Here is a 21,970-nt window from a genome sequence, read left to right as displayed (position 1 = left end):
TACATTTTAGGTGGTAAAAAAAGACCCTGCCAACAAATGAGCTTTCCTTGTTAAAATTCTTTACCACATAGGAATCCAATTTTCAGAGGGATGTTTTAATGAATCCACTGGGCTCTCGCTGGTGTCATAAGTGGTGCACAACTAAGGTGAGGGGTGTTACGGACTTTATTATGCAAGCAGTCATGGTGGAAGGCCTGCCAATGCCCTTGGAGCCCTGTCTGTCTCTAAGCCTTTATGGTAGCAGAGCCGATGGCTGGTTCTCTGCCAGCCGCTCCGCTCTGAGCTCAGAGGCTCAGAGGCTCAGGCTGAGTGGAAAAGTCCACTGCTTTTAGTACCTAAGCAGCAGTGACGAGTTCAAAGTCAGAAGCATTCATCTTGGTGCCATTGACTGGAGAAATAATGCCTCTCTGTTATGCAGGGTAGCGTTAAGTGTATATATGTTTGATAAAGTTAAAATATCATCTCCTGAGAAAAGATATCTATGCAGTTTTATTTATTATGTAAGTTTGGATCCACACACAATTACTGTATAATCACATTTGTGTCTTTTGCCCACGAAAAAAAACAAACTAACTTGTTTTTTTACAATTAATGCAGGTTATCTTCCCTCTGCAGTTTTTAGAAATAACTACCTAAATTAAACAATTTACATTCATTAGGTTGCCAACATATCCAACCAATGATCAAGAGGATGTGTTGTTTTGTATGAGAAACACAGAACCACTGAAGAATCTAGCAGCTGTTGAAAACATGTGGAGGAGTAATAACGCCGACTAGTAACGGCGCATCAGAATGAATTCCATTTGGAGTCCAGTGCTGCTCAAAGGCACACAAAGACCCGCATGCAGGATCCACACACATCGGGTTGGCAGGTGTAAAGAGGAGGAAACATCTGAATGGGCCATAAACTTGAAAGGCATTTCCTCTCCGTGAGAGGAGCAAGAAGAGTTAACTGGGTGACTATGGGGGTATATGAGGGGGGTGGGAGGAAGGGAAGCCGAGGGGCGGGGGGGGGGGGCGGCGATACTTCTCTGGGAAATGTATTGGTCAACTTGGAAAAACAGGTCCAAAAAAAAAAAAAGGAAAAAGAGAAGAGCAGGAAAGTGTAGGGGTGAGGGGAACCGGAGCTTTGGCCTGTGGATGAACCCATCGGGGACTTTGCTTGCTGGGGTCATTCCAAGTTCAGGTCTTTCCCTTCGCTGACTCTGCGAGAGCGTAGGAGCTGTCCATGGCTGGAGGGGCCTGCTCTTGACGGCCTCCAGCCCCTGCTGTGTGCTCCCCGGGGGCCCTGTAACACAAGACCACTTCCAGCAGGAGTTCTGCGGGGTGTGCAGGGAACGAGGGCATGCCCTGGGTAAACTGAGGTCATTCCGGGGGTGTGTGTGTGTGTGGGGGGGGGGGTGTGAGGAGAGCCACCTTTGCCAATAAACGTTTTACTGACTGTCAGAGGAAGGTTTTGTTTTTTCTAAAAGCTCTCTTCCCCGCGTGTCTTCTTTTGGAAGCGAAAGTGATACAAAAGATCATTTTGAAAACAGTTTTTTATTGTTCGAGTTCCACAAATGCGTGACATAAAAAAAAAAAAAAGCGGCTTCACGCTCATTGAGTCCCCCGTCAGTGGAATGGCCGGCGGTACGGACAGGGGTGCGTGTGCCGGCTGCACAGATGGAATGCGGGCTTTTTAAAGACAAAACGAGAGACACAATCTGTCATTTGACACTCACGGACCAAACAGCAAGTCAGGGGTGGCCAACTAATCAGGCAGTTTGCACAGGCAGCTCAGCATGGGTGCTTTTGAGTGGATAAGTGGTCCCTCCCATAATGTCAAGAGTAAAGCCTGTACCGGGGGGGGGTTAGGCAGAGGTTGGAAGGGAGTTAATGAGACGAGTGGCGGGGTGATCAGCGACCGGAGGGATTGAAGAACCGCGTCGCAGCACATTTTGGTGGAGACAGAATGCTCTTCGGATTCACGGAGCGCTGGTTGGTTTGTTTGTTTGTTTGTTGGCGATCACACCAGTCGGGCTCGATTCATCCCTCCGCTGTTCACCCCTCTCGTGCAAAAAACCCTGCGATGCGCACGGAATCATCGCAGTTTCTTTGGCTTCACGACCAAAATCGATGAGGTCTATGTTGAAATGCCCCATGAATCACTGCCAGAGGGAACAAAGCCGCCCGACGTGATCCAGAGCAGATGAAGGCAACGTCGGGGACTGTTTTCTGCTCCGGAGATGAATAACAACCACCGTGATTCACCCCCATCGTGACTAATGTTACGACTCTGGCTGTACAAACTATTCTTTTTAGAATTGATGACATTTAATGGGAACATTCTCAACTAATTGTAATGCACGAATCAATCCGTATCTGATTAATAACGCACCATGCGGCCAAGGGGGTTGTCCTGGAATAGAAAAGGCTCATACCACCTCTCATTCCGAATGTTGCATTACATAATGTCTGGCCATCTGGCCAACTCGGGAGTGAAGAGGATTTGCTTCAACTGCAGTGGTGTGATGCAAAGGTAGACTGGGTTCAATGTATAACTTCATTGCCAAAAAAAAGTAACCTTTTGACCTTTAAAAATAGAAAGTGAAACAAAAATGGAGGTTTGAATAACAACTCAGCTTTTATTCTACTCTTCGCATGCTGTACTGTAATGCAATAACGTATCAAAACCAAAAGTGCAGATTGATCCCCGTTGTTGTTGAAATATTATGTTACTTTATCAGTATTTTTGCAGCCCAGTTTTCTTTTTTCCCTTTTTCAAGAGAGAAATACATTCGAATAACGTTTGGTTTGACATTTGTGAAATGTAGGTTCCGCGGCGGAGGGCCCAGAGAACTTATAGCGATTGGGACGGAACAAACAACTTGGATTAAAAGCGTTTTTGTTTCAATCGACATTAACTGCTGCTTTCAAACTGTGACTGGATTCTGAAACTGAACCAAGAGTGCAGTTTAGTTTAGACATATCTGCCAGCGTCGTATCAGCATGTAAGCAACATCTACTCAAGTAAAGTTTGTTTCGTTCCCCCCCCCCATTAATATACTAAAAGATTGCATCTGAATAAATCTTTGTTGCACTGAAAACTGCCACTTCTGTTGAGAGGAACATTTTGTCTTCCACCACCGGCCTGATAAGGATGTTTGGTATTTAAAGACGCTTTGTCTCGACTGGCAGGTCTCTCCGAGACGCCATCAGACACAACTGTGATAGAAACAGAGAGAGAAGGGAACGCAGGAGGGGCTGTGAACCCCCCTCCCGGCATGAAGGGAGAGATTGAGAGGAGCTGAGGGGAGAGGGAGGCTAGAGTGGAGAGGTGAAGGAGGGTGCCGGAGGAGTGGGAGGAGGAGTGGGAGGAGGAGTGGGAGGAGGAGGAGTGGGAGGGGGGGGGGGGGGGGGGGAGTAGAGGACCTCCCCGTGAACTGTGCAGTCGCGAGCCGGGTCATTGGGGCGAGGTTGTCAGAGCGTGCCTGAAACAGTACACCCGGGGGTTCAGCCAGAGTTCACACACCCAGTGTGCCGGCTCCGTGTGCCCCCCCCCCCCCCCCCCCCCCCCCCCCGCCCCCCACCGCCCCACCAGTCAGCGCCGGCCAGCCGCACACCGGCACGGAACACGGCTACCCAGAGGACACTCACATGGGCGGGGACGGGATGGAACGCAAACAACAACAACAACCAAACAAACAAACGCAAACAAAACAAACACAGATGCGGGTTTCGCAATCCACAGGCGGAACAGAGCCGGCAAAGTTGGTCCCCGAAGGAAGACGCATGCCAAACGAAATGGTGCGAGGAGAGGAAAAGTGGAACCCGCGGAGACGGTAACCGATAGTGTCCATAGCCGGTACCGATCACCAGCGACACAGTGAGAACCATATTCTTTAATTCCAGTCAGTGTGGTTTAAATAGGGGAGGCCACTAAGCCAGATTCCCCTCTGTGTGACTGAGCTCTTTGTGGGCAAGCTGTCTGCTTCACTCCCATTGAAGACTGGTTGGCCCATTGTCAAACCCGGAGCTTGACCTGGTGTTGAACCCGATTGTCAAACTTGCAGTGTAGTGTGGGACCTCGTTGGCGGGCGGGGGGCGGGGCACCGGAGTGAGGTTTAGCTGACTGAGGCAAGTGTTTGTCGTCGCTCTGTCCCAGAAAGAGCTCCGTCAGGACTTCACGTGCCTCGGCTAATGTAGAAAAAAGCTGCGAAAAGTGGAATTTCCCGTCGAAAAAGCCTCCTTTCGCTGTAATTAATGTGGTGATTTGGGCCTTAAATACACCACGTTCTCACATTTCATCGAAGCCCCTCCGGTCTTGTGGTGACCACCCCGGTCTCTCTCTCTCTCTCTCTCTCTCCCATGATTCTCACGCTGGGGAGAACTCGGCCTTGTGTGTCACATGAGGATTTGACAGACAGGCCCAGCTGTGGCAGTCAGGCGCCAGAGCACCACGCCCTCCGAGTCCAAGGCAGACAAGGCCCAAAACCCAGAACAATTCAGTCTTTGTGGATCTACTGGAAACCGTCAACTGCATCCAAATGACCGTAAGCTGTAGATACAAGCCAGATGTTGGAATTCCTCGGCTCAGTTCAATCTCAGTCCAGTCTGGCTCATCCAAGCCCGGCGGCGGAGCGGCGGCAGGGAAGGAGGAGGCGGGCACTTCTGATTGTTCTGTCACATGAAACCGAGGTCCAACTCAATGTGCAGGTGGAGCTGTCAGATTGACAAGTTTTGCAAAATTGCATCCCTTTTTATTCAGGGCTTCGGGGTAATTGAAAACACACCAGTTCTGATTCTTTTGATGGAATGCGCTGAAGATTGTCGAACCCCGTCATGTCTCACATTAGTCTGATTCCTCCTCTCAACCAAATCACCCCCCAGATGCCTCCATTCATATTGGTTATACTGTATGGGACCAGTCAGCAGAGCATCAGACCCGTTGCCACTCAAAGGGGCCCAAGTAAACAGCTGCTTTTGAGCTGGATGACTTCTTGTGCCAAACAAGCGGCCTGCGTCTCCGCGCGAGCAGCCGATCGCGTGAGATCGGGACCTCCAAAAGGCCACGGCGGTATCTTGTCAGATTCAAAGTAATCTGGTGGTAGACTCATTTGTCCCGCTGCAAGCTAATTACAGCAGTCTGTGCGACCGCCCCCCACCCCCCCCCCCCGCATTCCCAGCCAACCTTTCACCTCCGAGGTGTTGAGCAGGCAATTACTCTTCTTGGCTTCTGTGTGAAGGGTACAAACACAAACTGCTCCTCTCCGTCTCCCTCCTTAATTTCTGACCCAACAGAGTAGCACTTGGTCAACATAGGAGTTCGGTATAAAAGCAACAGGGTGTCATGCGTAGGCGGACGGCTGCTGTGTTTTTGCCTCCCAAACCCCCCCTCCCCCCCCCCTGGATGTTCTCCGCGTAATGAGGGATACATATGTTATGGAGCTGTATGGAAAAAGTGCATGTTCCCCTTTTTATTAAAGCCTAGAATGAGTGCTCGCACAATGTGAGGTTTTGAGTGTGATTTCTGCTCAGACATGTAACCAAGCCCCATGCTGACTGGATTGTTTAGAAAAAACGCTTTTAAGCCCTCCTGCACTGCTTGATAACCCACATCCTCTCCTCAAAACTCTCAACAACAGCCCTCCAGAGGGATGCTTTCATCCTGACGCACGCTTTGTGTTTGGTCTGTTTCCATTTAGCTAAGTTCAGGTGTAGTTCACAGAGGCCGCCAACTATGGTCACGTGACCAGCATTCAGGGCCTGGGAGGCCTTTTTTTTTTTGTTTTTGTAATATAGCCCTGTGATGGATCGAGGCCTTCTGTGCCAAGAGAGTGTAACTGTCAGCTATTTTACACAAGCCAAGAAAATATGACAGATATTTCATCTATTTTAATCCCGACAGTGTTATCACTGGTTTGGCCCGTGGATCCCACATCTCCCCTCGTCACGATGAGAGCAACGGCACGTTAAAGAAGGATTGACCGACCCTTTGATAACTGTGAGGGCGCTGAGAGGACGGCGCCCTCCGCCTGACCGGATCGGATTCACCTTGAGCGAGGCCGGCTGCTGGCCAAACGGACGGCGAGCCACAGCTCGAGTTTAACTCGCGCCGCGACACTGTTGCGTAATCCACCAAGGAGCCGCGCTGTAACCAGAAAATCGGGGGGGGGGAGGCGGTCCATCTGGGAGCAACATTTTTTCAGCCGAAGCTCTCCTGACGTGATGCCTAGTGGGCTTTATAAATATCCTGAGCCCATCCGCGCAACGTGAACTGTGTTTCACCCTCCCACACCCTTCCCCATGCGAGTGTTTGCCTTCTGCTCGCGGTGAAAAGCAGGCTTTGCTTTGCTTTGTTTGTCCCTCAGCGCTTACCTCCCACTTTCTCCCTGTTAACTGTCAGTGTTCAAAAGCAGAACACTGGAAACCACATGTGAAACAGAACTCTCTGGGCTTCACAATGAGGCTGGATGACCCAGAGGCATTTTTTGTTCGTGTCATATGGGAGCCGGGAAAGATCAGGAAGTGAAGTCGCCATTTCTGTCTGTTTGTTTTTAGATGATCCACCGCGGGCGCCATACCAGAAACTACGGCAGGCGGGGGGCAACTGTCAAATTATTCAAGTGCCACACGAGAGCAGACCATTATCTTCTCGAACCGCCTCCTCCTCCGTGCGCCGTCGCTCTACCGTTGTTTCGAATCACATCTGTTCTCGTGATGTGGTGCCCCAGAAACAAATCTCAACGAACAGACCTGGCGATAGCAAAGACAAGGTTTTATGTGTAGCTACAAACCCCCCCCCCCCCAAAGAGATCACCATATAGATATCCTGTGCTTCTCGGCGCGCCGTGAAGAAAGGACTGTGCAGATAGCAGCCAGTGATGAACAGCGTTTACGCCCCAACTACAAGTGTTTGTAGAACTGCAACCCGCTCACCTTCCGGCATGTTTAAGGTGCATAATCCGTGCATTCGACAAATAGCCAATAGTATTTTATTTCATCATCATCTGTCACAACGTTACATCTGTGCATGGATGTTACCGAGCTAGCGAGCGAGCTAAGGTAGCGGCCATCTTGGTGGTGCCCGATCATAGCCTGTGTAAAACACATTTCATACCTATACGGCCCCTGTAGGTTTCTGGAGAGCAGTCCAGAGAGATGTAGTTCCCCCAAAACAACAAACCTAAACGACTTCATTTCAACTTCACACTTGTAATTCAAACCGCATCAAACGTACCTGCAGGAACGTTACCAACACATCAAATGGTTGCAGAGATTTACGCAGCCAATATTTTGACTCAATATGTCTAACACAACCTGCCAACTAATGAATGCATTGTGGTTCATTTCCTACATTAATGTGTGTGTGTGTGTGTGTGTGTGTGTGTTTGAGGGACTGACACCCTCTGAGCTCGCTGCTCCCACTGACCTTTAACACCACAGTGTATAATAACTCTTACAGTTTGACAGGTCAACTGAGGCGTCGCGGCCGGCCCCCCGCTGTGGGTTAGGGCCGAGCCTTTTTATCATACTACCCGCCCGGTGATGGATGAACGCTGGGACACTTTGGCGAGAGGGCTCGCGGCATCGCTCAGAGAAAGCGAATAAGGCCATGTGACAAATAACACCTCGCTGAACTTAAAGCCCGGTGCCTTCTGCCCGGCTTCGGGCTCATCCAGCCATTCGCTCCAGGCAGCGTTCGCCGCTCCGCAGAGCTCACAGACTTATGGAGATTTAGTGGTCCACTGCACATGTACTTTGTGACGCCAATTGTCTTCAGTGTGCAAAGTCAGGGGATATTTATTAGGGGCTTCAGTGCAAATGGGGCAAATATTGCTCCTGCAGAAATGACATGAATGATGGTATTTTTAAGAGGATAGTGTTGGGCAAACATACATACAAAACATCAAATACATGTTTTTTTTGGTTACACATTCATCACACGCAGCAGAGCCGCATTAAGCTCTGGAGTCACACTGAAGCGTTTGCCAGGGAATTGGGAGTCACAGGATCTGTAAGTGTATGTGATGCGAATAGCGACTGAATCCTGCACTGGCTGAGGTTTTACATGCGTTCAGCATCGCTGCACAACAAGCCAAATGGACTCCAGATCCGGGTGTCTATAATATATTTAATGGACCATTGGAGGCCGACTTTCCGTTGAGATTACAAATGTTTGGGAAAATACACATGAGTTTGTCGCTCCTCTTCCAGTTGTCTCACGGCAAAAGGTGCAGTAAGTTGTAGCGATGACCAATAAACATTTACGGTAAACTTTGATTAACGTTTTTGTGGTGATGGTTCCATTTGCTGCACAATCTGGACCTTTTTTGAGACGACGGTGCTGACCTACATAAAATTGAAACGTCCAGCAGAGGAACCTGGGAATGTGGACACAGCTGAGCGAGCCACATGTGACCCAAAACTGAAATCCCGGGGCTTCCACCTGCGCCTGGTCAGTCACCCTGGAGCTGAGCGCCTTCAGCAGGGGAAGGACCCTTTGATTTATTCTGTGTTTGGCTAACCTTGATCTGAACCGTTCCCCATGAGATTCCCCGACCGTTCCGTTCCGGCCCTCCTCCTCCTCCTCCTCCTCCTCCTCCTCCTCCTCCTCCCTCTCCAGCACACGTGGACTACATGCCTCTGCGATCTAGTTCCACCTTAACATGCTTCCCCCTCTGCTTTCGCAACAGCTCGCTCAGAGAATGAGAAACAGGCCCTCGGAGGAGGCTCCGATTCAGTCGCGGCAGTGAGGCCCCCCCCCACCAACCCCACCGCCCTCCTCTCCTCCCGGCCTTTCCCGCTCAGTGCGGGTCGTCCCCTACAGTGATCACAATGCGCGGCCCTGTCGTGAGTGCCCAGGAGGGATCCGAAATGATTGTTTACGAGCCTTGTCTGCCAGCCAAAGGCCAGGTACTATGGCGGCTTTTTTTTTTACGGCCACTCTCATGGGTTCGCCTCGGCTGATTTGTTCCTGCTTCGACTTGTGCACAGGTTCGGAGTGTGTGCGCCTCTGGATCCGTCCCTACCCAACCCGGGGTTGAGGAGAGAACGTTCTTGGTGCATGTGCACCGTGTGTGCTCGCCTTGCCGCAGGGAGTTCATGTGTCTTTCTTAAAGTCACGTTTCACTGTCCCGTCCCGTCAATGTTGGCTGGTTTCATAATCTTCTATATTTAGCTTCTGTATTCATTACCATGCTGGCTATTGTGTTCCACGTTAAAGATTACCGGCTTCATGATTAACCACGCAGCGTGGGGGTGTCAGCAGAGCCCAGAGATAAGCAGAAATCTGCGCTCCGTTGCATTTCCCCTGACCATTGCTCTTTGCTCCGATCTAAATATACCCGTTGCAGTCTCAGGAGGAGCAGTCGGAGCACCATGATGAATGAAATGTGCTGTCTGCTGGTAATGAGAACCGTGTTTCCAAAAACGCAGGAAAGGTACTTTTCTACCACGGGCCTCTTCTTTTACTGCGATAAACCCTTAATAATGTGGTCAGATTTTGGTCTCATCTCATTAAACATGAGTGTCTTCTGATTCCATGTTTTACCCTCTGTGATGTGACCCCCCCCCCCCCCCCCCTCCTTCCCTGAGGCATATTACTTATTTTATTGCTGCTCATGATCCCTAATGGTCTCACGTTAATGTTGAGCAGCGTAACCTGAATCGGTTGTTCTCACGCTCGCTCGTCAGAGTATATGACCTTTATTAAAGACCAACGTCACACACAACAGCAAAGGTAAGAGCTCATTGTAAGGGATTGTTTGTCTTTTAACCACAGGTATTTGGAGTAAACACACACAATCGGTCTAAGTCCGGGCGCACGCCACACTAGTTTTTAGGGCTAGATGATAATTACACGCTACGATGCTCACTTCTCATAATTAGATGTTATTATCGAAATGGTATTCGTTTTTTAAAGTTTGGTGTCCTTAAGTGTTAATAACAATGAATACAATCACAGTCACTTTTTCTAAAATGTGCTGCATTTACTGAACTATTAAGACATTTCAAGATAAGGATGGTAAATCCAACCTTTGGCATCTCGCAAAGCGGCCTGCCATGGACACACAGCTGCCTGACATCGTATCGTACCGGTGAAGTACCAACGTGGTACATTGAAAAATCTGAAGTCTACACTAATGCTTGCTACACAAAGCCGAAGCCTTGGGAGATGTTCAGATTCATATGAAGTGAAAAGAGCTCCATACCGTCTCTTTTTTTATTCTGGAATATTATCCTCCTCACATTTATATGAGTGCGAGCCGAGCTAACAAAACCACATTTGATATGTTTTCATCTTCATAAGGGCACAGAAAAATAGCTTTTATAGCTTTTTTCAGATGACTGCTCTTATTTAAGGGCGTAATGGTTGTTGTAATTGAACAGAACTCAGACCCCTGTGCACATGAGAGGAGGAGGTCCCGATCGGGTTGTTCCGAGTTCATGACGTTTATGGGGATTTATACCGTCCCCCTTCACCCTTTTCTGACGGCGGAGAACAGGCAGGAATACACTTGCCCCCCCTGAGCGTATGTTTTATGTTTTGACAACATCGCCCGTCCCGGTCACTGATCTCATGCTTGGAATAAATCAAAAGTGCTCTCAGACGGCCATGGGAGTCAAAACCCCCGACACAAGACCACGTGTGAGCTTCTGTTTTCTCAACATGCTCAAAGAAACACAGTGTGTCTTCTAAAACTCTTTTTTTTTATTATCTGGTTTGGATTCAAAGACATTAAAATGAGAGAAAGTGTAAAAAAAACGGCTAAAAGAGGTGTCGCGGAAAAACTCCCAGAATAACTACTGGTGAGGACCTATTCATGGCTTCTGTTCAAAGTAAGAATGGCATTCAGTCCTCCATACTGTACACATATGCACACACGCGCAAACACACAAAAAAATGCGACCAGGGCGTATCCTGCAGTTTATCGATTTAATTCTACCTGCAGGAGCAACCGCCTTGCATCTCTTCCCTAAGTATTTGTCTTCCCACTATGGCGGGGGGCCTCTTCCGCTTCCAGACGTCTCAAGGTCCATATTCCCTTCATAACACCAGAGCGGTTTAGGTCTCTCTCCCATTGTGTGCAATCCAGGTTCATGTCCTCCCTTTGAATGTGTTCATGCAGGTGTAACTCCCAGAAAACCTGTGGATTTCTTCAAGTGCAACTTGTGGCATGAAGCTAAAAGAAACGAGGGACAAGGCGTTAGACAACGAGTGAAAACAGGGCAATCTTTTTTTTTTGGAAATGAGGTTCTTATTTTACCTTTTTAAAATGACAAGGGCATGCATGGTCCAGGGCAGGTAGATGAAGGCCTTGTCGGCTCTGACTGCATCAACGGTCCTCTGAGCAACTACCTCCGGTTTGAGGGGTGGAAATAGCTGTGGGAACCTTCAAAAGAAGACAAAGCGACGGTCCTTCTGGTCAAATCAGGGAGCGCCTCGTTACGGAGGATACGCGACTCATTCGCTGACAACTACCTGACTCTCAAGCCCTGGAACATCTCCGTGTTGGTGTGGAAGGGCAGCACGGTGGTGCAGCCGACGCCGGGACAGTCCAGCATCCCCAGCGTCAGACTCTCCATGAAGGCCAGCGACGAGGCTTTGGAGGTGCAGTAGTCTATGGCCCCCGGGATGGGCGACTGGGACAGGATGGAGTTTATGCACACCACGTGGCCGTGCTGCAGCTCCAGCATCCGGGGCAGGAAGGCTTTAATGGTCTTGGGGAAAGGGAAAAAAAAAAAAAAAGGGACAGTCAGAGGACGAGGACGAGGGGGAAGAAAGCGTGGAAATAGGAGGTGATCTATATTCAGTGGAGTAAAAAGACGAACAGACAGGAGGAAAAAAAAGGCCCCTCAGATTAAATTTCCATTTCTATTTCCATTTAGTTGATAATTGCATTTCTGTCTTCCTTCCACTATGTCTTTTGATCTCCGTTCGAAATTGGGATGCCATGAGTTTCACAATCCTTCTGATGTTTTCGGCGGCTGAGAGGTAATTTGGAAATACCCCACTTAACCAGCGTTAGTAGCGGTGATAATTGACACGTCTGGGCATGCCTTCTGTGCATAATTCCATTACACAATCAAAGGCATTACGAGGAAAATGTGCGGAATGAGGAATGCCCCGGCCTCCGCCGCTCTTACCCAGAACTGCCCCAGGGTGTTGATGTGTTGGGACTTCAGAAGGGCGTCGTCGTCGCTGTCCATTAGAGTCTTTCCGTGGACGACAGCGGCGTTGTTCACCAATATGGAGACGTCGCCCACCTTGGATGAAAGAGCAACGACGCGCTTAAAGGAGCTCTTCGTCACGGGAGGCGATACAGTCGTGCGGTCGTGCTTTATTCAGGTACCACAGTTGAAGTTTAATGTGCACACCAGATGGGAGACAGAGCGGCTCAGAGCCAATATACATGAAGAGGAGGCAGAGAGAAATATCTTGTGTTGCGTTTCACCACGTAAAAACGATATTTCTCTCGGTGCCAGTGGAAATATCTCCATGAATACTGAGCCGTCGTACCTTTTCTCGAACAACCTTTGCTTGCTTGTATACTTCCTCCCGATTGGCCACATCGCACACAAGGTAATGGCACTCTGTTCCGGAGAGAGAGATCTCTTCTGCTGTTTCTTTCAGGCACTTTTCTGTCCGGCCCCACAGGATGACCTAGAACAACAACAACAACAAAAGCGTCAGAGTCAAACGTGAAGGAAAAGGGTTTTATTTAGTCAGTGACAAACAACTGCGGAGGCTCTTTTCGTCTAGAGAACGGGACAGGTCATTTTCACTCCAACAAATAGTTTACCACAAAGATTACAGGCCCCGGGGGTCGCCGTGTGAATGAATTCTCTTCATCCAGCCGGGGGCCTAAATGAAGGCCGGTCATTCGAGCAGGGAAACGCGGGGTTGGGCGGGGGTGGGGGAGTAGTGATTGGGCAATTAGATCTGTCAGTGTTCGGGGTCGGGGAAAGGTAATGAAATCAGGGGGTGAGCCCTTCCTCATCTCTCAAACACAAATTCTCGAAGAGATTACACGGCCTGTCGGGCAGATGAGCCCCGTCATTTCTGGTCAGGGAGCCTCAAACCAGCTCTGTCTGAGGGGCTGAGGACGGCGGTGTGGGATTTGGCTGGTCGCCCACAACCAGGGTTAATATTCGAGCAAAAAGTGATCTGGAGTATGGAAACGGATGTGTGTGTGTGTGACATGCACACGTGTAAGCGAGCATGGCCCTTGCAGGGGTTCAGTAGCGGTAGATGATTATGATCATCTTTACCAGCAGCCAATCTTTTAGCGATGACATGATGTCACTTGCTAACCAACGTCGATTAAAAATGGAAAAATCAACAAATTCCTGTTGCTAATTCCTTCTATAGTAAAGTTCGAGGTGAAATCCAAGATCACGCTCTTGAATAGGTTCTTTTTCCTTCATCAGATCCAAAGCAACACGGCTTTGGCTCCCTCTGTGAACCTTCTCTGAGTTACTTTTGATTGTTTTGTTCTTCTGTTTGCTTCATTTGCAAGCCCCATTTGAGTAATCAATGAAGGCAGACAGGTCCTGATGAATAACCGAAAGCTTTTAATGGGATTTGAGCCTTACAAACAAGGCTGACAGCTCTCATTAAAAGCCAGCACTCTCACTGTGCTCTCCTGTTAAAATGTTATTTAATTAATTAGGTTTATCACCCGTCAAAACACACCCTGGCCCTCAGAACAAACAACGCTTGGCCAAATTGCAATTTGGATAGAAACAGTAAGTAAACAAGTTTTTTTTTCTTCTTCTTCTTCTTATTGACCTCGCGAAAGCCTCCCCGCCCTTCCCTTCACTCTCAGTGATAAACATGCGACTGCTCTAACTGCGTGCGCCTCAACAGCACTCCAACGGCAACACACGCTCCAGAGTTAAAAAGGCGCCGTAATCGACAAATGAATGAGGTGGGAACGAGACCCCGAGGGAGAGCGCCAGCGCAGGTGCCCCTCACTGCTAATGGATTGCAGCGACACTCTACCTCCCAGCGTCTGAATGCGTTGGCTGGGTAGGAACCCTCCTCCTCACACCCATTGTATCGGGCCGGCGGAGACGCAGCGCGCGCACACATGGGGGCAGCGGGAGTTCAGGAGGCAGTCGCCTGCCGCTGTCTAATTACTGCAGAGACAGCAAGGTCAGCTGCGGGGCAACACCCAGCTGGGAGCGGTGTGCTTCCCGCCTGCAGCACAACATATACAACCCCCCCCCCCACAGACCGTCCTCCCTCCACAAACCTGTCTCCAGCGCCACGGTTGGATTCATCTCCCTCGCAGTGGTCGCTCTCCGTGTTGAGTTTGCAACCACATAAAAATCAAAGTGGCTTTTTAGACTTTTGCAGTTGTCGTCGTGTGCTACAAAGCACTCGGCTTTGAAGAAATATGCCGCTCAGACGTTTTCGCTGGCGCCGTTCTGAAAGCGCATTCTCGCGGCGGCCTCTGAACTTGGACGCGGGTGTTTTGAGGAAAGCTTTGGTCTGGTTTATTGTTTCAGGGCTGCGTTCCGCAACGCTTCCCCGCTAACAGCGCAAAAAAAAGGCGACCTGGCCCCCCCCCTCACGAGTCCCCCGGGCTCTCTCCCATCTCGCCGGATTGTTTCCTCGACGCCGCAGTCGGTCTTCCTCGCGCCGTGAAAACACCACAGCCAGAGACGGAGGTAAGAAAGGAAATACCGGCTGACAATCGCAAAGGGCCTCAAACTGGGGTCAGCGCGAGTTCGTGGAGGTTAGCCCCCTTTTAGCATCTCTTAAGGCGCAGAGTAATTGTCCTACACGTTACCACAGGTGTTGTTTTCAATGCCTTCACACCTAGAGAATAGCCAACAATGGGGTCCCTGAAAAGCACGGCGACCTCCTTTGTTGTGCAGCTGCAGAAGTAAAGCTTTTAAAACCCTCCTGGTTTCTCCTTGCTCGTTCCCGCAGGAGACGGCCTTGAAAGACGGAGGCAAAGGCAGTTAGTGTTTCAATGAGCTCTTAGAAAGTGTTGTTCAAGTCACGCCCCGAGGAGAACATCGGAGGTGTGAAGCTCGTGTCACACATGTACAGATAAATACCACCCGGAGCCGGCAGCCCGATATTTTTACCCCGGGAAGTCACCTCCACTTTCGTCCGTCTGAGGTGATCAGAAATAGAAGCGACTCAACGCGTAACTGCTGAAGGGACACGCAGCTGCGTAATTCCACCGGATTCGCGGACAAGACCGGAGTTGTGATGACGGGAACCGTCTACGTTACCACTGGAGCATCTCGGGCCTGAGGGGACGGCGCCTTGTTGGAGAGGAGGGGGGAGGGAGGGGACGGGATAGGAGGGTGCAAGGCTTTGACAAGTGGGGCGATTCTCTGCAATTGGCCGGGCAGATTGAATTACTTCCAAAGTGAATTCTAATGAGAATGTTGAAGGTGGAAGGTCCCTGCATACCCGCCCCCATCCCCACTCCCACTGCCCCTCCCCCGCCCCCGTCCCCAATTGATCAGTCTGACTTACAAAAAATTTGCATTTAGTCGAGTACTGGCAAACCGAATGCCGTCAGTGCCATTAAATGCTGATTCCCATTAGATCAATCATTGGCACATTTACCTGAGAGGTGAGCTGTAGATGAGCGGACAGCGACCGCTGCGTTCATCAAAATACGGTTGCCACGTCCAAATGGGATGGGTCACGCTAACTTGATCTTAACTAAATCTGTAGAACATTTCCACCAAGTTGCATTGCTAGGCAACCGTTTGAGTCCATGTTTACGTCCTGTCAGCTTTGGTTATACACATACACTATACAGGAAATAAACTATGCCACATGTTTATAACTATAAAACTGCTGATTCCCCTCCAAGGAGTAATGGAAACGCGGGTTAAACATGGAAGAACGCGCAATTCGCCTCCGCTGGGGAAAAACACTGATGAGTCATTTCTTCAGCGATAAACATTTCAAATGATCATCCGTCTCAAGCTTCCGATGACACCGCATTTCAGTTCCTGCGTCAGACCTTTGCTTGAACCCATCCAAGATAGCGTAATGTGTTCCTCTATCACTCTTTTTGTGAGGTTGTCTTTGCTCATTTAGTTTTGCAACACTCTCCATAAAAAAAAGGCAAATCAGGTCCTCATGTTGTGCTCAAAAAAAACAAACTAATCTGGCTTTTATTAAAGGGATTATGTGGCCTTTTCTGGGGTTGTTACTCTGCCAGATTTTACGACGCGGTTCGGGGCTGTTGTTATTTGAGGGACTTTTGAAGGAGTTTCAGTGACACTTTGCCCCCCCCCCCCCCAACACACACACACACACACACACACACAGAAAACATTTACCACAGCCTACATCCGTTGGGTAATACACTGCCAGACAAGAATCACCCAAACCTTTCGCACTGCTCCCAATCACATCAATCAGCCATACGGGCTGCCTGGACTTGTCCTCTGGTTGACCCAAGCTGTTGTGCAACACTTGAACCAAAGCTGAGGGCACGTCTCCGGTCGCACTGGTCCAACTGGGCTACTCAGAGGTTATGACCCCTCCGTTTGTATGGAACTGCAATGCACGTGGGGCAGCGGTGGACAGGACCGCTACCTGAGACGCGGTTGGAGGGGAGAGTGTGTGTGTGTGTGGGGGGGGGGGTACTACTGCATTTGACACAAAATAAAGAAGCAGAGACAAAGTTGAAGTGAGACCAAGTTACCTTTCTGGCCCCCTGCTTGGCGAACTCTTTGGCCAGGTGACGTCCGATGCCTCGTCCCCCGCCGGTGATCAGTACCACCTCCCCGGCCAGGTCCTTCCTTCTGCTGGGCAGCAGCGAAAACAAGCCGGCTCGCAGCACGTAGTAGAACATCTGGAGCGGGAAGAGGCACATCCGACACGCGCTCCTCAGATCCATGGCGGAGAGGGCGCGCGGGCGGCTCTGCGTGCACGAACCGGCGACTCGAGACCTGCTGCTGCTGCTGCTGCTGCTGCTGCTGGCGAGACTTTTATCCGCATGCAAAAAAAACAACCTCGTCTGCTGCCTCGGAAACGGTTGCACGAGTGATCCTCGTGCGCGGTGACTATTTTAATGAAAGGCAGGACGCATGACAGCCGACGTGCATCCCGCTCCGGGGCTCAGTGCGCACTGGGTCCCCCGCTGGTTCGGGGTTGCAGAGAGTTCCGCGGTGCGCGCTGCTCACGCCGCTGTGGGTCTGGTGTTGTGTTCCTGTCCACCCCCCCCCCAGTCCTGCCCTTTTTTATACGGCCGCCTCTGCCCCGTTCCCGCTGCTCGCACCAGTGAAAGGACCTGGGTGAACCCAGAGGGGAGGTTTGTGAGGGCATTAATCCTGATTGACATGTTAAGTGGGGATGAGTATTATTTGCTCCAGAGCCAGTCTGCCCCGAGTGGTTGCTTGCTTGCTTGCTTCTTTCCCACCCACCCCCTTCACTTGTCTACATAGGTGGTGCTCAATCTGTGCAACCCCTCCATGCCCTCCCTTCTCCTCACAGTGGTCGCAACGCAGGGTCCCAGGTGGGTGGCCAATCTTATTTGGAAAAGTCTGCGGTTTATCAACTTAAACCGGTCGAACAGCAATGATGTTTCAACAACTGGCCCCACTGAACTTCTAAGTCAATAACAGCAGGATCAACAGCCGACCCATTAAGCGTTCCAGGTGCGAGAGGTATTTGGTCAAGGCTACACAAAAATGAGGTTAACACATTCTCACTCCGCCGAGTCCCCCTATTAATTATGGAAAAGAAACAAGCAAACAAACTAATCAGCTCAGCACTAAACAAACACACGCAAATCAGAAACCGAGATAGGCCCATGATAGATAGGTCGATCGATTAGGAAATCAAGCATTGACCTGATGAATTACAGCTTTCAGCATTTGCCATGCTTTCCATTCAGCATGGCAGGGTTTATATTTCACCAAGGGAACGTGTTTATTTTAATTTGGGGGTATTTGGAGTGGCCTCCTTCAGGCCTGTGCAGGGCCACATCGGTCTTTTGAACCTAATTTGTTGTGGCTGTTGTTGTTGTTTTTTCAGACGCACTGTATCTTTCTGCGTGTGACGGTACAATTCGGCAAAAATAGGTCAACTGTGTCTCAGAAGCTTGGCTGGGTGACAGACCGAAAACTGCCTGAATACCTCCTAAACTAATCACATGAATTCGCCAGCCCCAGACAAGATTCCAGTCTGTGATTCCTGGCCCTGGCACTGTGATTTTTACGGGGTATCGCTAAATGCTGGTGCTTTTGCAGCAACTGGGACGGGTTTTAAGAGAGACCTCACAATGGTTGCTTTGTGCTGGGCTCAGCTACTTGGTGAAGGCAGAGAGGCTCTCGGATGGGGGGGGGGGGAGCTGCTAAAAACACTCCCGGAAGACACGACTCCAGATGCGATCTTCCCTTTTGGACATTTTCTCAAAAAACGTGAAGCCAAAGTCAAGTTGCATTAGAAGATTTAGGCCTACTAAAATGTTCCCAGTTGAAACTGACCATCAGTTTGTGGATTTGCTAAACCGAGAATGAAAGTTCTAAAGATATACATCCCACTCAGTGGCAAATGCATGTAGGCTGCCCGCAGAATGGAAAACATGTAAATAGTGTATATTTCTGAAAGCACTGATTATTTATACTCATGCTATCACTGCCATCTACAGATCAGCTGTGAAAGTTCAGATAAGGGTGCTCTCATCCAGCCCTCACCGGGAGCACGTCGGGACATTTTTCTGCCTTAGATACCAGACAACGAAAAGGCCACTCTTCTTCGCCGAGTGCAGCTGATCTTCCCTCAACACCAGAGGCAAGAAAGGAAGCAGGCGAAAAAGATAACGACCCTCAGATATCTGGGGAAATATTGCCAGGGATTGAAAGGCAACTTAATGGGTACCATGGCAATTACAAAAGTGCTCTATTAACATAAAAAGCTATGTGAAATATTCCATATTGAGACAACCCGGTTTCTTTGGGAAACATGTAATTACTTTGACTACACAGCCATAAAATATGAAGAATATAATTATTTCTTTCTGGGTAACAGCCAGCCAAACGCCATTAAGCAAAACCAAGGTCAAAATGCACTGCGAGCGGATGTGGGAGGGGTGGAGAGAGGCTGAAAGCAGGTAGATAAAACATTTACTCCTAATGACTCACCTCCGACGGAGCAGACAAGCAACGCCATGGACATCGGAACAGCAATTTTAATAATTGGCTTCGCCGCTCTCGTTGCAGCCTTCCTCCTTCTGGTAATTGGACTTGTGTACGCCGAGCTGATGAACTCAGACATTCCTCGTGGGGTTGCAAATAGTGGGAAACTGCACATGGTCCACGGCCTGTTTGTTGGCTTAGCAATTGTGGTGAGTATCTGGCTCATTTATGTGCCCTTCATGTTCGGCTTATGTTCCAATTAACTTTTTGGTTTATGACTAAACTTATTGCTTAGCGTGTAATAACGGATAATTCATCTGCTTGTGCGAGGGGAAAGAAGACAAAAAACTCTTTTGGTGCCCTTTGTTTAAGATGGCTGTCCTTTCTTTGTCCTCCAGCAACTGATAAAGCGTAGATCAGAGAAATGTTAGATAAGATAATCAAGCCTTACAAAGGAGTAAAAAGAGGCAAGGTCATGTGTTCCCTTTCTTTGATGTTGTCATAGTAAATATGGTCTTGCAAGAGAATAACTTTCTGTTTGACTTTACCTATCAAAAACATTTATCTTAGTTGTTTGTTTGAAACATTGTCTGTGGTTTCTCTCCTCAAAGGGCCGGATACTTGATCGCCTGGGTATTTGTCAGCAGGTCAACTTCGTCCGGTGGTTTGTGGCCTGTTTTCTCACTCGCTTGCGTCCGGTTCCAGCGGGCCTGCGAGTGAAGGACCTAAAGTTCTCTGAGGTTCCAGTGCGACTCTACGAACCCACCGCCATGTGTGACGGCTTGAGAAGAGGTCTGGTGTATTTCCATGGAGGAGGATGGGTGTTGGGCAATATAGGTAGGCCATCATTTACATAAGTAATAGTATGAATACAACGCATTAAAGTGCATTTGAAGCTACAGTATCTGAATAATACATTAATACATCACAGAGAAATTTGAATTAGAGGCATAAAAACATTGTTCATGTATTTGAATATACCGTTGTTGGTCATCTGATGTTTATGCTTGTTTATATTTCTAAACAAATTCTGAAAATAAATCATCAGTAGCATAAGAATATTTGAATAGTAAGTTCCTGGCCTTTTGTAGTTCTGGCCTTGAGCAGGTCTTTGTAGATGTGACTCAAGGACCTAAAATGATTATTATTATATCACTGCTGAAGTGTATAATGTCCAGGTGATCTGGCTTTTTTTTAAATACTGTTAGGCGGTTTGATCTTTAACAATTTCCCCAACCCAATGAGAAGGAAAAAACACAGAAAATTATTAGAGTCAAAGTATAAATAAAATTGTAATACCTCGCCATATGCTCTAAATATTTACTGGGTCCATAAAATCAAAATTTATAGTGATTCTTATAGAAAAAAACAACTATACAACAACTGTTATGTGTAATCTATCTTCATGAGACAGAGCGGTCCAGGGGCCAGCTGGTTAGCGTGCTCATATCTGTTCTGCACCGCGATGCATAGACATCTTGACTTGGTGCCAACGCTGGCACCACTTTACATGCAGTTGATAAGAACATATTTTCAACACAAATTCTGGTCAGGTCTCAAACGTTTGGACCTTTTAAAATGAACTACAAAAGGGTTGTCTTTTCCATCAGTGTCATCATCGTGCTCTCTGAATACCCAAAAGGAGACGAGTGTAGGATGAGAGAGAAACAGAGGCCGTCACGTTCTGCCTGCAGTGCTTGGTTGCGTCATTTAAAACACCCAAACCCATCTTTTGCTAACTGTGATGCCCTGCCGATCCTGAACAGATTCGGTTGATGAAGTCTGTCGGCACATCGCCAAGGAGTCAGAAACCACCGTGGTTTCTGTTGGGTATTTAACCTTTTGAATTAACACAAATATCCACACTAGTTTTGTCTTCCAAAGAGCCAAAATTTCACATATTGTCTCCCCCGTCTTCCCTCTCAGGTACCGATTAGCCCCCGAGCACAGGTACCCTGCCCAGCTGGACGACTGTGAGACAGCGCTGTGTCACTTCCTGTCTGCGGCTGAGGCAGAGTTTAGCGTGGACGCTAACAGAGTGGCGGTCGGAGGCGACAGCACTGGCGCCAATATGGCAGCAGCGCTGTGCCAAAGGCTGGCGAGGACGGAGGTTGGACGTCTGCCATTCCCTTGCGCTCAGGTTCTCATCTACCCGACCCTGCAGATGGCGGATTTCAACCTGCCCTCATACCAGCAAAATCACGCTGTGCCCATATTGTTTCGTGGCCGTATGGCGTTCTACTTCCTGCAATACCTCAATGGCGACGTGTCTTTGTGCCAGGACTTGTTGGAGGGGATCCATGTTCCCACTGAGCTCAAGCCAAGCTATAAGGAGTGGCTCTCCCCTTCCAACCTCCCACCTGAATTTCTTGCGCGGGGCCACAGTGAGATTGCAACCGCGCAATACGATGCGGAGGTGTATCACGCAATCAAAGCGGGTTTGGAACATGAAGTCTCCCCTTTACTGGCGGATGATGCGGCCGTTCGGAAAACGCCTCCCACCTTCATCCTCACCTGCGAGTATGACGTCCTGAGGGACGACGGGATTCTTTACAGGAAACGGCTGCTGGATTTGAAAAAGGATGTCACCTGGCGACACGTGGCGGACGGTTTTCACGGCGTAATTAACTTTTTCAACCACGGCTGGCTCACTTTTCCCTCCGCAGCGCACGTTGTGGATAGTGTCGTTGACTACATGAGAACACTGTGAAGATCATGTATTTTATTCTGCTTTCCATTCGCTTTTACATTGAAATGAATAAAACTTGACTTGAGTTTTCGCCTTTTATTGAAAGTATATAGTACACAGAAGACAATCCCCGTTACACACACACACACACACACACACACCTGCACACAT

The 21,970-nt window shown here is 49.0% G+C and overlaps 2 protein-coding genes across 4 annotated transcripts; one reads left to right on the top strand and one right to left on the bottom strand.

Annotated features, from left to right (window-relative positions):
* Positions 1 to 10,673: 10,673 nt before the first annotated feature.
* On the bottom strand, positions 10,674 to 17,455 carry dhrs3b (dehydrogenase/reductase (SDR family) member 3b). The gene is made up of 6 exons (XM_040203812.2): positions 16,674 to 17,455; positions 12,503 to 12,646; positions 12,130 to 12,249; positions 11,465 to 11,703; positions 11,250 to 11,375; positions 10,674 to 11,165 (listed from the first exon to the last, which is right to left on the bottom strand). Exons 1-6 carry the CDS (start codon positions 16,866 to 16,868, stop codon positions 11,081 to 11,083), a joined length of 909 nt encoding a protein of 302 aa, XP_040059746.2. The 5' UTR covers positions 16,869 to 17,455; the 3' UTR covers positions 10,674 to 11,080.
* Positions 14,234 to 21,884, top strand: aadacl4 (arylacetamide deacetylase-like 4). 3 transcript variants are annotated; one of them, XM_078092806.1, is made up of 5 exons: positions 14,234 to 14,658; positions 19,195 to 19,319; positions 19,722 to 19,947; positions 20,877 to 20,940; positions 21,037 to 21,884. In XM_078092806.1, the coding sequence occupies exons 2-5, from the start codon at positions 19,236 to 19,238 to the stop codon at positions 21,818 to 21,820; spliced, it is 1,158 nt and encodes a 385-aa protein (XP_077948932.1). In that variant the 5' UTR covers positions 14,234 to 14,658; positions 19,195 to 19,235; the 3' UTR covers positions 21,821 to 21,884. The 3 variants fall into 3 exon arrangements, with proteins under 3 accessions (XP_077948932.1, XP_077948931.1, XP_040059745.2); XM_078092805.1 differs by lacking the exon at positions 14,234 to 14,658 and adding an exon at positions 18,965 to 19,085; XM_040203811.2 differs by lacking the exon at positions 14,234 to 14,658 and having other exon boundaries at positions 19,071 to 19,319.
* The last annotated feature ends 86 nt before the right edge of the window (positions 21,885 to 21,970 follow it).

The sequence above is a fragment of the Gasterosteus aculeatus genome, chromosome 17, assembly GCF_964276395.1.
Source record: "Gasterosteus aculeatus chromosome 17, fGasAcu3.hap1.1, whole genome shotgun sequence".
Classification (NCBI taxonomy): Eukaryota; Metazoa; Chordata; class Actinopteri; order Perciformes; family Gasterosteidae; genus Gasterosteus; species Gasterosteus aculeatus.
This window is presented reverse-complemented; position numbering and strand designations above follow the sequence as displayed.